The sequence below is a fragment of the Lynx canadensis genome, chromosome A1 (assembly GCF_007474595.2).
Source record: "Lynx canadensis isolate LIC74 chromosome A1, mLynCan4.pri.v2, whole genome shotgun sequence".
NCBI lineage: Eukaryota > Metazoa > Chordata > Mammalia > Carnivora > Felidae > Lynx > Lynx canadensis.
In genome coordinates this window covers 65,626,710-65,641,194 of record NC_044303.2, presented here as the reverse complement: position 1 = coordinate 65,641,194, position 14,485 = coordinate 65,626,710, and the positions used below count along the sequence as shown (strand labels likewise).

At 39.8% G+C, this 14,485-nt stretch overlaps 1 protein-coding gene across 1 annotated transcript in view; it reads right to left on the bottom strand.

Moving 5' to 3' along the window:
• Positions 1–14,485, bottom strand: part of GPC6 (glypican 6) — a 1,112,749-nt gene that overhangs the window by 823,511 nt on the left and 274,753 nt on the right. The window contains exon 2 of the mRNA XM_030312699.1: positions 1,223–1,381. Within this exon, the coding sequence (XP_030168559.1) occupies positions 1,223–1,381 (159 nt within the window). The remainder of the gene's footprint in view (positions 1–1,222; positions 1,382–14,485) is intronic.

Genomic DNA, 14,485 nt, shown 5'->3' with positions numbered 1-14,485 from the left:
AGCGTCACTTCTAAATAAGGAATTGTTTTCATATACCTCCACATATAAAGCTGAACACAGAGGGAGGGGCAGAGAAGACCATGCAAATGTTCAAACACTTGGCAGATAAGAGGAAGTCCCATTGACTTACATGGAAAATGTCACATCAGCTTAAGTACTGAAACCACCACCAGGTTGGACCTGCCTTTTAGGACGAGGAGGGCTGATTTGAAAGGAATTGGTGTTGCTGTAATAGGTTAAAGCCACAATGAAGCAGAACATTTTACCTACTACAGAGAAAAGAGAAAGGAAAATCAAAACTTCGGCGAGCCTTTTCTAAACTAGCTCTGCGGTGCATGGACTGGAGAGGATAAGGGAAATGATGGCAGTCCCACTGCCCAAGGACAACTTAATAAGACCCAAAGGCACCAGGAAGGTTTGCCACAATTTGCGAGTCTGGTTTACAATGAGCCACGGCACGTGCATTCATTTCTTAGAGCGTTAAACATCATGCAACCACCTAAGAATTTTAACTTTATCATGATCATTATTAATTCAGTTTACAAAAATCAGATTGATTTTGAATATTTTTCTCAAGTGCTGATGAGAACATTCAATGTCGCCATCCTCGTAATAATCACTTTCACTCTCTGTGCTTTCTCATACCAACTGTTTATTTAACAAATAGAATATAGAAATGAAGTTGATTGCTTATAATCAGGAAATCAATACAGGATTTAAACGTTGGGCAGAATGCACTGTCACTGCAGGGCAAAATGTGGCTGCATTATTGGAGGGCCAAACTCCAAAATAAAGGAGTCTGTGTCATTAGCACTTAAAACAAGCCTGTCTTCTCGGAAGTGTTGCTATATTTCAAATAATTTTAAATGACACTTAATTACTTTAAAGAAAATCCCCAGATGAAAAATTAAGACAAGCTATGATGTGACAAAACCTGAATTAGAATCACTCTAATCATGAAAAATTAAGCTCAATCTTTCAGAATAAATCTCACAGGCAAAACCACAAACTCAAAACAGCTCTTCGTTAACGCAGGCTTTGTAACATATTACTCTAAGAACTGTCAAGAAAGCTCATGCTTTTTCTAAAAATAGACAAAGTTATAAATGTTTAAGAGGGAGAGGAAAGCACCAGCTTTCAAAAAAAAATGTTTTTCACATAAAACCAAGATCCTCAGGAAAGCACACCTCGAACAAAGTGAATCAGAAGCTGGTCCACCTACCGTCAAATTTCTTGTGCCTGGACACGAAAGTGGTGCGCACAAAATGGCTTGTCTCTTCCACGAGGTTCTCGAACTCGAGTTTGCTCTGCTGGCTTAACTTGTCTTCCATTTCCGTGGTGCAGCATGTATATTCTTGAGGGCAGATTCTTAAGTGTTCCCCTGCCATGAGAGGGCAAATGTCAGTATGGAATGACAAGGACTTTGCGGACATTGCTTCTCTGACCTTTCCCTTCCACCCTGGGATGCTGTTCCACCCCTGTCCGGCCTTCCCCGTGAACTTATCTGGGCCTCGGTGGACTTAACATCCCAAACATTGAACCTGATGTTGGGGTCTGAGTGTTTGTGTGCCCCCAAACTCCTATGTCAAAATGCTAATGCTGAGGTGACGGTACTAGGAGCTGGGGCCTTTGGGGGGTGATTATGGCGTGAATGGGGTTAGTGATCTTATAAAAGAGACCCCAGAGAGCTAGGGTTCCCCTGTGCCACAGAAGGACGCAGCGAAGGATGGTGTCTGTGAACTAGGTGGCAGACACTCGCCTCGTGGCTACCAGGGCTATGATCATGGATTTCCCAGCCCCCGGAAGTGTGAGAAGTCAATGTCTTTTGTTTGTAAACCACTCAGCTTATGATATTTGTGACAGAAGCCCAAACAGACTAAGACACGTGATATTTAGTTCCTGGCCGTGCCACGTAAATGAGAGTATATTAAAGACCTCAGAAGACCATGACGATGTCTCTGCTTTAATTTGAAACATGCCAAGTAACACTAGATGACAAGAGACATCATACGGTTGGAAGCGTGCCCTTGGAAACCTTAAGCCACGCAAAAGACACTCAGCCTCATTAGCAGTCTGTGTGGCAGCAAAGGCAAGAAAAGACAGGTATCATTCCTGGTGTTCTGGCTCTGCCTGTCCATCTATCAGAACGCATCACCTTTTCTCTTGGTGAAAGCGAGTATGTTTTTCACGGCATGTCTCATGTGCCACACATTCCCCACGTTGACATGTCTTGTCAGAGAGAAAATGTTCTCCTGGAAGGAGGAAGGTGCTGATGGGCTTAACTAATGCTTATGCTCTACGGATATATAAAGTAAGAGGTAATGAAAGTCAGGTATTTAATTCAACATATTTATCTCTGGATATACCAGGCCACTGCTTTTGGCGATACTGCTTTCTTCAGGACTATTTGCAAGGAGGGGCCGAAGCTTTCCTTCATGAAATGAAAATGGTCTGTTAATGCAGAAAATGTGCATTTCCAATTGATGTAGCTCTGTTAGTGTCAAAATGTTTAGCAGAGCCTATGCAGGGAAGAAGGAAAAACCACCCAACATCTTCGTAAACCAAACCAACCAATTGCCCCTGTGATTGAAGTCACTGTAGGGCACTGAAAACCAAGTGTACAAAGTAATTGATGGGGTGATTAAAATCCATTTATAATGTTTCACGGTACTTCTACAAAATTACATCCTGTGACCCTGTGTGAAGTGTAGAGTGTTTCCTGTTTATGTTGTTTGATGCTTTAGCTCCTACTTATAACAATGCCTGAATAAAAAATGCCAACATATGTGTACGAAAGTCAGATCTTATATAACTCCTGGGAGGAAGGGAGACCATAAAATAGCATATGTATATATATTTTTTAATTTTTTTCATGTTTATTTATTTTTGAGAAAGAGAGCATGAGCAGGGGAGGGGCAGAGAGAGAGGAAGACACAGAATCCGAAGCAGCTCCAGGCTCCGAGCTGTCAGCACAGAGCCCGATATGGGGCTCGAACTCACAAACCGCGAGATCATGACCTGAGCCGAAGTCGGGCGTTCAACCAACTGAGCCACCCAGGCCCCCCAGCATATGTATATTTTTAAATAAGGAAATGAAAATGCATTGTACTTGAGAATGATAAATATCAAATTCGAGGTAACAGTTCACTTCCAGGAAAAATTAGGATTTGAGAGAGGAGCTTAAATACTTTAATCTATAATTGTTTACTTCTGAAGTTGTTTGATGGATGTCAGATGTGTATCATACTAGTATCTTTGCTTTTTTCTGTACATTTAAAGTATTTTGAAATAAAAACTTGGAAACGCGTCACTAAAAAGTAGTAGCCACTACAACTGTGCTAGAGAGGAGAGCGGGAGATAGATATATATTCAGAAAGAAAAACAGGCTGCCCTTGACATTCAGAAGCCAGCATGGCAACTCACAGCTAGGTCATGATACTCTATTACTCTTAAACAATCTCACAGAATACCAACCCCAGACAAAATTACTCCGAGACCACGATAAATGAGATAAACCAAAGTCATTTCAAAATTTTGGTTAAGCACAGACAAAAACAAGGCCTTATGCCATCCAAAAAGTATTGAACACTTCCTCTCTGAGGCAAAACGAGTGTACTTCTTTACCGTTTACAGACTGAACCTCACACTACTCTCTTTCCTTATTGATGAGATTTGTTGAGATACCTTTTTGTAGATTTACCTCTGCTTTCTGACAGCATCTGACCAACCTAGGGGGAAGCCCTGCTTTTCTGAACCAACCCCCCAAACCAGCCCACCAAAATCCCAGTCCTAGAATAGATTCTTTCCAAGTCCCTGTCACTGAGAAAGCCCATGGTTCTCCACCGTGTATTTATTCCTGCTTGTTGCAGTCGCTGATCCTTTTTCAACCACAGGTATGTTCCTAACAGGTACTCATTGGAAGGTACTAACAATACCAAACTGGGTAAGGATGGAACAATATGAATTTTGCGACTTTTCTCCAAGTCATTCTGATACTCACATCCCAGTAAGAAGCAGAGTTCCAGAGGTTAAGACACTGATAAGGATGAAAAATAGTTTTATCAAAAGCAAATGGCCTGTATTTCTAATTTGCTTTTTATAAAATATGAAAACTAACTTATAAGGATAAAACTCTGTATCCAGATTGAATGGGCTTTTAGCGTTAACAATTCTGCATAACGCTCCTTTCTCTGACCTGCTATAAACCATTTTCAAAAATCTACCTAGTCCGTGCCCCACCCCTTCCTATCGTGAGTAAATGGAATGTCCATTTCTCAAGATTTAGTACATCAGGGCTACATTCTACTTCTGAATCATTACAAATGAGTTTTCAGCAAAATGCATAGGACTTTTGGTGACAAGCTGACCAAAAGAGAATAAACATTGTATGACCTGAGGTAAATAGTTATACTTGGGATATTGGTGGAAGAAACTCCATGGTTTCATGAAATTAAATTGGATTGGAAACATGGTAATTTCTAATCACGTCAAGAAAATCAGTATTTTGTATGTCAAGTGATAAATAAAAACAGGAAGAAAACTTACTTCTTCATAGGATGACTTTAAACCAAGCTGTGTGTGTGTGTGTGTGTGTGTGTGTGTGTGTGTGCGCGCGCGCGCGCACAAGTCATGGAGGCATGTATAACTGGCTGCCATTCTAATTCAATGCAGTATTAGATATTTTATAGAACTGGAAGTGTCCCCAAGAAGTCAACGCCTTTACGCAGGCCCTGGCAGAGATGAAGAGACAGACAGACAAGCATGTAGACAGTGAAGAAATGGACAGACTACCAGAGTGTTGAAGAATCCTACTGGAGGAAGAGTAAATCTTTTATGCAAAGTGCTTGTTAGAGTGTCTAGGTAGAGACCATGATGATGCTCCCAAGCATACAAGATCAGGGACGTAAAACACGTGGTCAAATCTAGGGTAAGCCTTGTCTTCTCTCTAACATAGACTAGATAAGAAGGTTTTGTGGAAGAACTGACCTATTGAAGTACCGTTTTCTCCCCCAATCTGAAGTCACTGATATTTGCCAAAGTAACCTCATAATTTCAAATGGCCAGAAAGACTTAGGACAATTGCATAATTTGTTCTTAGTAGGTTTACTCATTTATTTTGTTTTTGACCCTAGAACAGGGGTGTCTAAAACATGGCCCCTGGGCCAAATCTGGCCCACCATCTGTATCTATAGGCCCTGAGAACAATAATGGTGGGAGACAAAAATCTAAAGAATGATATTTTGCACAATATGAAAATTTTACAAAATTCAAATTCAATTGTCCATAAATAAACTTTTATCAGAAAACAGCCCCACCTCCCCATTTATGTACTGTCTATGGATGCTTTAGTATTCAAACAGCAGAGCGCTCATGACAGAGACCACTGTTGCAGGGACCTGCAACGTGAACTACTGACATTTCTGAAATCCTACATGGCCTACTCTGCTACACAAAGAATTACCTCTAGCCCGTCCTGTTCCAATTTCTCCAAATAGCAAGAATTTGATAACTTTACTCGGCTTACATACTTTCTAACACTTATGAGTATTTGATATAATAATGAGCCTTTTCCAAAGTTGTAACTCATGAAGCAGAAGAAAGCGTTATCCTTTAAAAGCTTCCCACGCACTCTCTCAAATTCCCGTAGGTTCTCTACGTTATTTATTACATAATTAGATCCAACATTTAGCTCAACTAGAGTGCCACTACATACCTCCAAGATCTAAACAGTAATCGCTAGATATGTCCAAGATCACTAATATACAACATTTAGCTCAACTGGGGTGCCAATAGGTACCTCCAAGATCATTAATATTATCGCTAATAGTAAATAGTTCATTCCAGGAGATCAGAATAAGAGACCATAAATGCAGGAAATGTGGGATTGAAACAATGATGATGGCATCTTCACTCAGCAAACATTTATTGAAACCTACATGCAACTCAGGACGATAGGTGCCTATCCATCAAGATCAGGTGCAGAGTTAGATAATCAGCCTACACAGGTGCATGCTTTCTTAGGGCACCTGAATTTCATGCCAGTAAATTCCCAGGTTCCTGAATTTTTATCAAACTCATCACTAGCTCTAAACTAAATAAGGGAAATTATAGATGTGGAAGAAGGGAGTTCCAACAGGAAGTTAGAGATTGAGCAAAGGCTGAAGGACATACAATCAGGCCATAAATTGTCATGTTTTCTAAGAAAGTAGAGATGGGCTCTTCCTCCCTTTACATGCCTCCTTTAACTGTGTGTGTCACTCTTTACAACATCTTTCCCCAAATGCCTGCCCAGATGTTTGTTTTCACTCCAAGACACAGAGGTGACAGCAGAAATGTGATTTTGCCAGATCGTGCTCTCTCTCTAGGGATGGCCCTGGGTCTGAACACCGCCAGGAATAGACTTGGTGAGTGGCATGGTGGGAAAGAGCAGGAGACAGGAGGACCTCGTTAACCACAGAAGTCAGCCTCTGTGGGTCTGTGGGGCAGACTCTCTGCCCTCAGAGGTGACACATGGGGACCTCAAAATGCACACTCCAAACAAACAAACAACCAAGATGAAGTGCCCCGAATGCATCACATTTTACAGCCGAACTCTTGGCTTTTATAGAGATTTGGAGTATGGAGGGAGATTACTAACCTCACCTTTCCTAAAAGGTAGGTAGAAAATCAAATCTAAAACTATAAAGAAGATGGTAACATTTCCCAAAACAGAACACTTTAATTTCTGAACACCAGATTCCATTTGACTACACTGCAGTATTTGTTTTAGACTTGGCCCTCTTCAGAGTGCATGGTCTATGCCAAACTTCTCTCATCCTTGAACTATTAAAATGCCCACAGTCAATTAGCCGTGCCTGATACCGAGCTACATTCTCCTCATCTTTGGGTATGTTGCCTCAAATAACCATTCAGTTTGTTCATCTGGTGCCTCGGAAGTTGACTGGAGAAAATCATCTAGGGAAACGGAGTTAGGGTGGTAAAATACTCTAGAATAAGTGAACTTTTGCCCAGAGTTTATGATAGCTAAAGGAATTTAAATTGGAGCTAATAGTCCTGGGCTGTTCTCAGTCTTGTGGAGCTCCTGTACCAGCTCATTGGGAGCGGCAGAGTATAAGATCGCAGTAGTCTTTAAATGTATGTTCTAGTTCATTTCTCTAAGTTCACATCCCCAAAACCTCCAAATAAGCACTTGTGCAACATTTATCAGTGGGAAGCGTTATTGTAAATGATCCTTTCATATTTTTAAGGGCTGCTCTTCTTTAGCGAAGTTGTTCAGGACCGTAATCAGAATGCTTAAACTTTCCCAGAAGTTTTAAAATTCAATGAATGTTCTACTTCAGTGGATCTTATCACTCAAATAACCTATATTAGTGTCATCCTTTGATGTTGTCAATTTCCCAATAAAGACTTTAAATACTAATTCTTTTAGTTATAAAATTTTTACTCCGTATTTTGCAAAAGTAATTCCTCTGAAGGAAACCAGTAAGTTCATTGCGTAAATCTGTTCCAACAATTGCACAGCGATGATTTCAAACATGCCATCCTAGATGGTGCAGACCGCAGTTCCAAACTGCCAATGTTTTTGGTCTTTACCATCGCCTTATTTTCTTCTTTCAGAGAAACTGATGGTTAGGGATCTGGAAGGGCACAGAAGGTATGGTCAGAATTAACAAGGGATGAGATATGGGGGATGGGGCATGGGCAGAGCTTGAGGGCAGGATGGTCCAAGAGAGCAGGAGGCAGCTGCAGAGAGAAATGTGATTCTTTCCATTCCTCACATCTTACCTTGGCTCTAATATATTACGGAAGTATTAAACTTGTAAATACTCTCATCATTTTTAAATACAGGTAGTTTCTCCTTGTCTTCAAATAAATACATCTAATTTATTATTTACTTCATATGTGTAAAACTTTGAGACATTTGGGGCACCTGGGTGACTCAGTCGGTTAAGTGTCCAACTTCAGGTCATGACCTCACAGTTCATGAGTTCAAGCCCCGCACCGGAATCACTGCTATCGGCATACAGCCTGCTTCGTATCCTCCTTCCCCATCTCTCTCTGGCCCTCTGCCTCCCTTGACCACCCCCCCCCAAAATAAACAAACACTAAAAAAAATGATTATTAGTAACTTGTATGGGTAGGTACACACACACACACACACACACACACACACAAAAACACAGTTACATAGCATATTGCTTCCCAGTATTTAAAAAACAAAATAGGGGCGCCTGGGTGGCTCAGTCGGTTGAGCGTCTGACTTTGGCTCAGGTCATGATCTCGCAGCTTGTGAGTTTGAGCCCTGCGTTGGGCACTGTGCCAACAGCTCAGAGCCTGGAACCTGCTTTGGATTCTGTGTCTCCCTCTCTCTCTGCCCCTCCCCCACTGACACTCTGTCTCTCTCTCTCTCTCTCTCTCCTTCAAAAATAAACATTAAAAAAAATTTTGTAAACAAAATAAAGACTAGAAAGATCTCAGAAGAAAATTTGAATTGCTACAACCTTTCTTCTATATAGCAAACAGCCCAGCAAAACTGTGATTAAACACCAGTAGGTCAACAGCAAATGATAACAATGTGATTCCATGATCCAACATATGCCACACACCAGGGACTCAACTTATTAAAACATTTTTGTAAAAAATGAATGTGAGCCCAGAGTAGAATATAATCTCAAAGGCAACTGAAGAATCGTAGTAATGCAACTGATTAATCTGTACCCGTAAGAGGAAGAGCGCTTAATGATACTAAAAGATTTTGTCCCTAGATCATGGGGAAAGAAAGAGAAGTAGTTACTTTATTGTTCTTTGGAGCTTTCAAGCCTCTTCTCATCATATCTCTGTGTTTTGCTCATTAAAGTATTTACAGAGTCCAAAAACATTAGAAATAGAGGTGATCCCAAGGCCACACGAACCCCAGCCCAGACGCGTATTGAAATTGGGCTGGGGAAGATGCATGGTGGGGCATTACTGGACATTCTTTTCCAAAAGATCGACCTACAGCTATTCTGATAAACTCAGCAACTGCCCATGCAGACCTTCCCTTCTTCACTTCTTTCACAATAAGACTCACCAAGTTTGTATTTCAGCATAAAATGTTTATATAGGAAGTACTCAAATGATAAATCTCTTCAACACGCAAAATGTTAATTTGTCGGCCTCAAGACAGTTCTTCAAGACCTAAGACAGTAAAGAAATCTTGCTCTCATTACTTCTGTATTTCAGAATCAAAATGAAAGCTATACAAGCACAGACAACTTCAGTTATCATCTCTAGGAGTCTGAGAATAGGATAAGCAAAATGCCATGGCAGGGATAAGAAGCCCTACCTCCCCGTCGCCACTCCCACTGCAAGGTACACCTTCTGTCCGCCCAACATTTTCTGAGCGCCTCCTTTATGTCAGGCACTGTGAAGGATCTTTCTTGTCTTTATTTTACAAAGTAGGAAACTGAATCATACAAAGATTAAGTAGCTTCATCTTTAAGCTAGGAAAGATCTGTCTCCAAAGCTCATCCTTGTTACCATTTTCACCTGTGACAAGATCCATGCGACCACAGCAGCGAAATAGAGACATCATGGAATATTTTACATTTTCAGAGAAACTCAACATTTGTAAGAAACTGTACAAAATAACTGTTGGAAGGAGTTCAAGTTTCAGCATCAGATTTTACTACATTCTTTCAATGACATCATACCTTTGTGAAGCTCGGTTTTTCACTAATTTTCCTTAATTTCCTTAATTTTCACATGGATAGCAGGTGAAAAATCAGTATGAAACAGGAAATGATGGTAGCTATGCCTGATTTGGTTCTAGGCTTTGAGAAGCTATGCGCTGCCCATTAGTAAATAGCTGTGACTGTTTAAGAATTAATTTTTAAAAAAAATTTTAATGTTTGTTTATTTTTGAGAGAGAGAGAGAGAGAGAGAGAGAGCGAGCAAACAGCCAAAGAGCAGAGAGAGAGACACACAGAATTTGAAGCAGGCTCCAGGCTCTGAGCTGTCAGCACAGAGCCTGACATGGGGCTTGAACCCATAAACCATAAGATCATGACCCGAGCCAAAGTCGGAGACTCAACCAACTGAGCCACCCAGGCGCCCAAGAATTAGATTTTTAAAATGTTCCTACAATGTGTATGTAATGTTTACAAATGGCTACTAAGCTTTTAATGATGTAAATTCCCAATCGTTCAGATTTAATAAGAAATAGCTAGTATTTCTTCTTCTGGCCTAGGGGTATTGAGGACTAATTACAGAGGCACTGTGACAATTTTGTGTCCCAGTGTTTAGTACCAGCAATTTAGTGAAATACTAATCACCATGTTGCTATAAGGGAGTATTACACACAAGGTTAAGATGTATGACTTGAAGGAAAAGATAATACTCTCAATAATATGGGTGGGCCTCATCCAATCTGTTGAAAGCCCTTATGAGCAAAAACTGAGGTTTCTTTGAGAAGGAGAAATTCTGCCTTACGACAGCAGCCTCAGCTTTGGAGTTTTCAGCCTGTCAGCCCCACCATTGCATGAGTCAAATCCTTTAAACAGATACCCTTGTGTATCTGTATGTGTATGTCATCAGTTCTGCTCCTCTGAAGAGCCCTGACACCAAGGCCTCCATGAACACAGAACATTTGGGAGCCTCTGCAGCATGATAATAACAAAGAAGGTCTAGAGGTAACATATCTAAGTCAACATAATAAAGGCCTTATACGAAAAACCCACAGCTGACATCCTGCTAAAAATGGCGACAAACTGAGAGGTTTTTTCCTAAGGTCAGGAACAAGACAAGGATGTCCACTCTCACCACTTTTATTCCACAAAGTATTGGAAGTCCAAGCCACAGCAATTAGACAACAAAAAGAAGTAAGCATCCAAACTGGATAAGAAAGAGGTAAAACTTTCACCATTTGCACACGACATGATATGCTACATGGAAAATCTTAAAGACTTCACCAAAAAAATTCTAGAACTGGTCAATGAATTCAGTAAAGTCACAAGACACAAAATCAATATACAGAAATCTGTTGCATTCCTATACACTAATGAAGCAGCAGAAAGTGAAATTAAGAAAACAATCTCATTTACAATTGCACCAAAAACAACAAACCATCTAGGAATAAACTTAACCAAAAAGGTAAAAGACCTGTACTCTGAAAATAAAATATTGATGAAAGAAAATCAAGACAATGCAAAAAACAGAAAGACATTCCATGCTTACAGTTGGAAGAATATTGTTAAAACGTGTATACTACCCAAAGCAATCTACACTTTTAATGCAATCCCTATCAAAATAACAACAGCATTTCTCAAAGAAGTAGACAAACAAAGAAACAAACAAAAATTGTGGAGAACCACTACAGACCCTGAATAGCCAAAGCAATCTTGAAAAAGAAAAACAAAGCTGGAGATAAAACAATTCCAGACTTCAAGTTATATTACAAAGCTATAATAATCAAAACAGTATGGTACTGGCATAAAAATAAACATGTACATTGATGAAACAGAATAGAAAACCCAGAAATGAACCCACAATTATATGGTAAATTAATTTTCATCACAGGAAGAAAGAATATATAATGAGAACAAGACATTTGCTCTTCAACAAATGGTGCTGGGAAAACTGGACAGCTACAGGTAATAAAAGAATAAAACTGGACCACTTTCTTACACCATACATAAAAATAGAGTCAAAATGGATTAAAGATCTAAATGTGAGACACGAAAGCATAAAAATCCTAGAATGTAGCATAGGCAGTAACTTCTGTGACATCGGCCACAGCAACTTGATTCTAGATAGGTCCCCTGAGGCAGGAAAAATAGAAAGCATAAATAAACTATTGGGACTACATTGAAATAAAAAAGCTTCTGCACAGCAAAGGAAACAATCTACAAAACTAAAAGGCAACCTACTGAATGGAAGAATATATTTGTAAATGACATATCCAAAAAAGGATTAGTATCCAAAATGCATAAAGAGCTTATACAACTCAACATCCAAAAAACAAATAATCCCATTAAAAGATGGGCAGAAGACATGAACAGACATTTCTCCAACATATATAGATGGCCGACAGACACACGAAAAGATGCTCAACATAACTAGTCATCAGGGAAACACAAATCAAATCTACAAGATATTACCTCACATCTGTCAGAATGACTAAAATCAGTAACACAAGAAACAACAGGTATTGGCTAGAATGTGGAGAAAAAGGAACCCTCATACGTAGTTGGCAGGAATGCAAACTGGCGCAACCACTCTGGACCAGAGTATGGAGGTTCCTCCAAAAGTTAAAAATAGAACTACCCTATAAGCCAGCAATCACACTACAGGGTATTTACTCGAAGAATACATAAACAATAATTCAAAGGGATCCATGTGCCACTATGTTTATAGCAGCATTATTTACAACAGCCAAATTATGTAGCCCAAGTGTCCACCAATTGATAAATGGATAAAGAAGTGGCATATATATACAATGGAGTACTATTCAGCCATTAAAAGGAATGAAATCCTGTCATTTGCAATGACATGGATGGAGCTAGAAAGTATAGTGCTAAGCAAAATAAGTCAGTCACAGAAAGACAAATACCATGACTTCACTCATTGTGGAATTTAAGAAACAAAGCAAATGAAAAAAGGGAAAGGGGGAGAGACAGAGAGGACTAACCAAAACACAGACTTTTAACTGTATAGAACAAACTTATGGTTACCAGAGGGGGATGCCAGGGAGGGAATGGATGAAAGAGGTAATGGGGATTAAGAGTACATTTATCCCGATGAGCACTGAGTAATGTATAGAATTGTTGAATCACGATATTGTACACCTGAAACCAATATAACACTGTGTGTTAAATATACTGGAATTAAAATTAAAAACTTAATTAAAAAAAAGAAAGAAAAGCTGTGGAGCAGCACACCATCACATAACATTTCCTCCATACAGCTACACAAGCCCCCAAGAGCACAACTAATAATGAAATAATTAGAAGGTGATGAGTTTTGAGTATTTATTACCTTACTTTTCCAATATAATTTATTTAATTGTAAATTGTACAATTTAAATTTTAATCATGCCTGTGCTTAACAACAGGTTCACAAAAGTCTTGAGAACCGTAATAATCAGTTCTTGTAAGCTAGAAAGTGTCACGGCTAGTGCATCGCTACCTGAAGCTAAAGGTACTGGATGTTGTTAATTGGCTTCTTCTTTCAATTAGCTGGGTTCCCAAATTCAATTAAAAAGCCCCTAGCCCAACAAGAATCTGCCATTTCCACAACCTACATTTAGGTCTATGGGTCTATTTGCCTCAAAGGAAAATGTGCTCTTCACAGTCATTTCTGACTGCCACAAGTACAGTAAAGAATTGCCCTGAGAGAGATGAGGAGGCATGCAATAGAGTAGTTATTTTAAGAATGGCAGACAGTGTGGACCGTTGCTAAACTGTGTGCTTACAGGAAAAGTCCCACTCGTCACAAGCAAAGTTATCACCCAGCATGATGAACCAAGGTGGTCGACCCTGTTTTGCAATTTTCAGTCACACACTGTTGCCACTACTCCAGGAATCAGGGAGAGATTTGAGAGGGAAGCTGTTACCCTATGCTACTGTTATGAAAGACCTAAGTTTCATTACATGTATCATCGCCACCTGCTCATACCCACTGTTATTACACCCATGACCAGTAATTACGAGCCCCGTCTTATTTACCTTTGAAGTGTTCATTGCCTTAGCATAGCTCTTTGCATATGGGAGGTTCTGTATAACACTGAATTGGATGCATCTGACTCTTTTGGCTCTCTTCAATCATTCATTCATCCATTCCCTTTTTTAATCACCACTCAATAGCACCCAAAGAGTAGGTTATGCTTGTTGCTACTGGACAAGAAACTCAGAATCCAGCATGGGAAGGTGCACCTATGTGCTAAGGTCCACCTTCCAGAAAAGCACAGAATCCTCACCATCTACACACCTGCCAGACTCTGATGGCTTTTACAGGAACAGCAGTAATTACAGGAGCCCTTTGATTGTAGCTTACCTACTTGATTTCTAGGCAAGAGTAGTATTGCCCATGTAGCCAAGTTTCAATGACGAGCAGGGATAGCCAAGTAAAGGATTCACCTGCTTCTTTTTTGGCGCAAGTATCTTTCAAACTGGAGGACCTAAAATCATTTGGCAGGTGTTCGCAAAGCATCCATGTTTCAGTTTTATAGAGTCTTTCCGAGCTCATCATATGAATTAATAAGCACAGCTGTTTCTTGTGAGAGTTTTGCCACCGTTGTGTATATTATGTAAGCATTACGTTGTGATGAACAATGGTATTTCTTACAGCCATTTGTGGGCAAACGTTTGGAAGTCAAAGTTTGATATTGTACCTAAGAGGTGACAGAAAGGACAAAGAGCCCACTTCCTAATGCATGCTTGTGAAACCCTAAATAACCAACACTCCTTCATATATGTTGGACTGACTTTATGCACGCTTTATTCTTCAA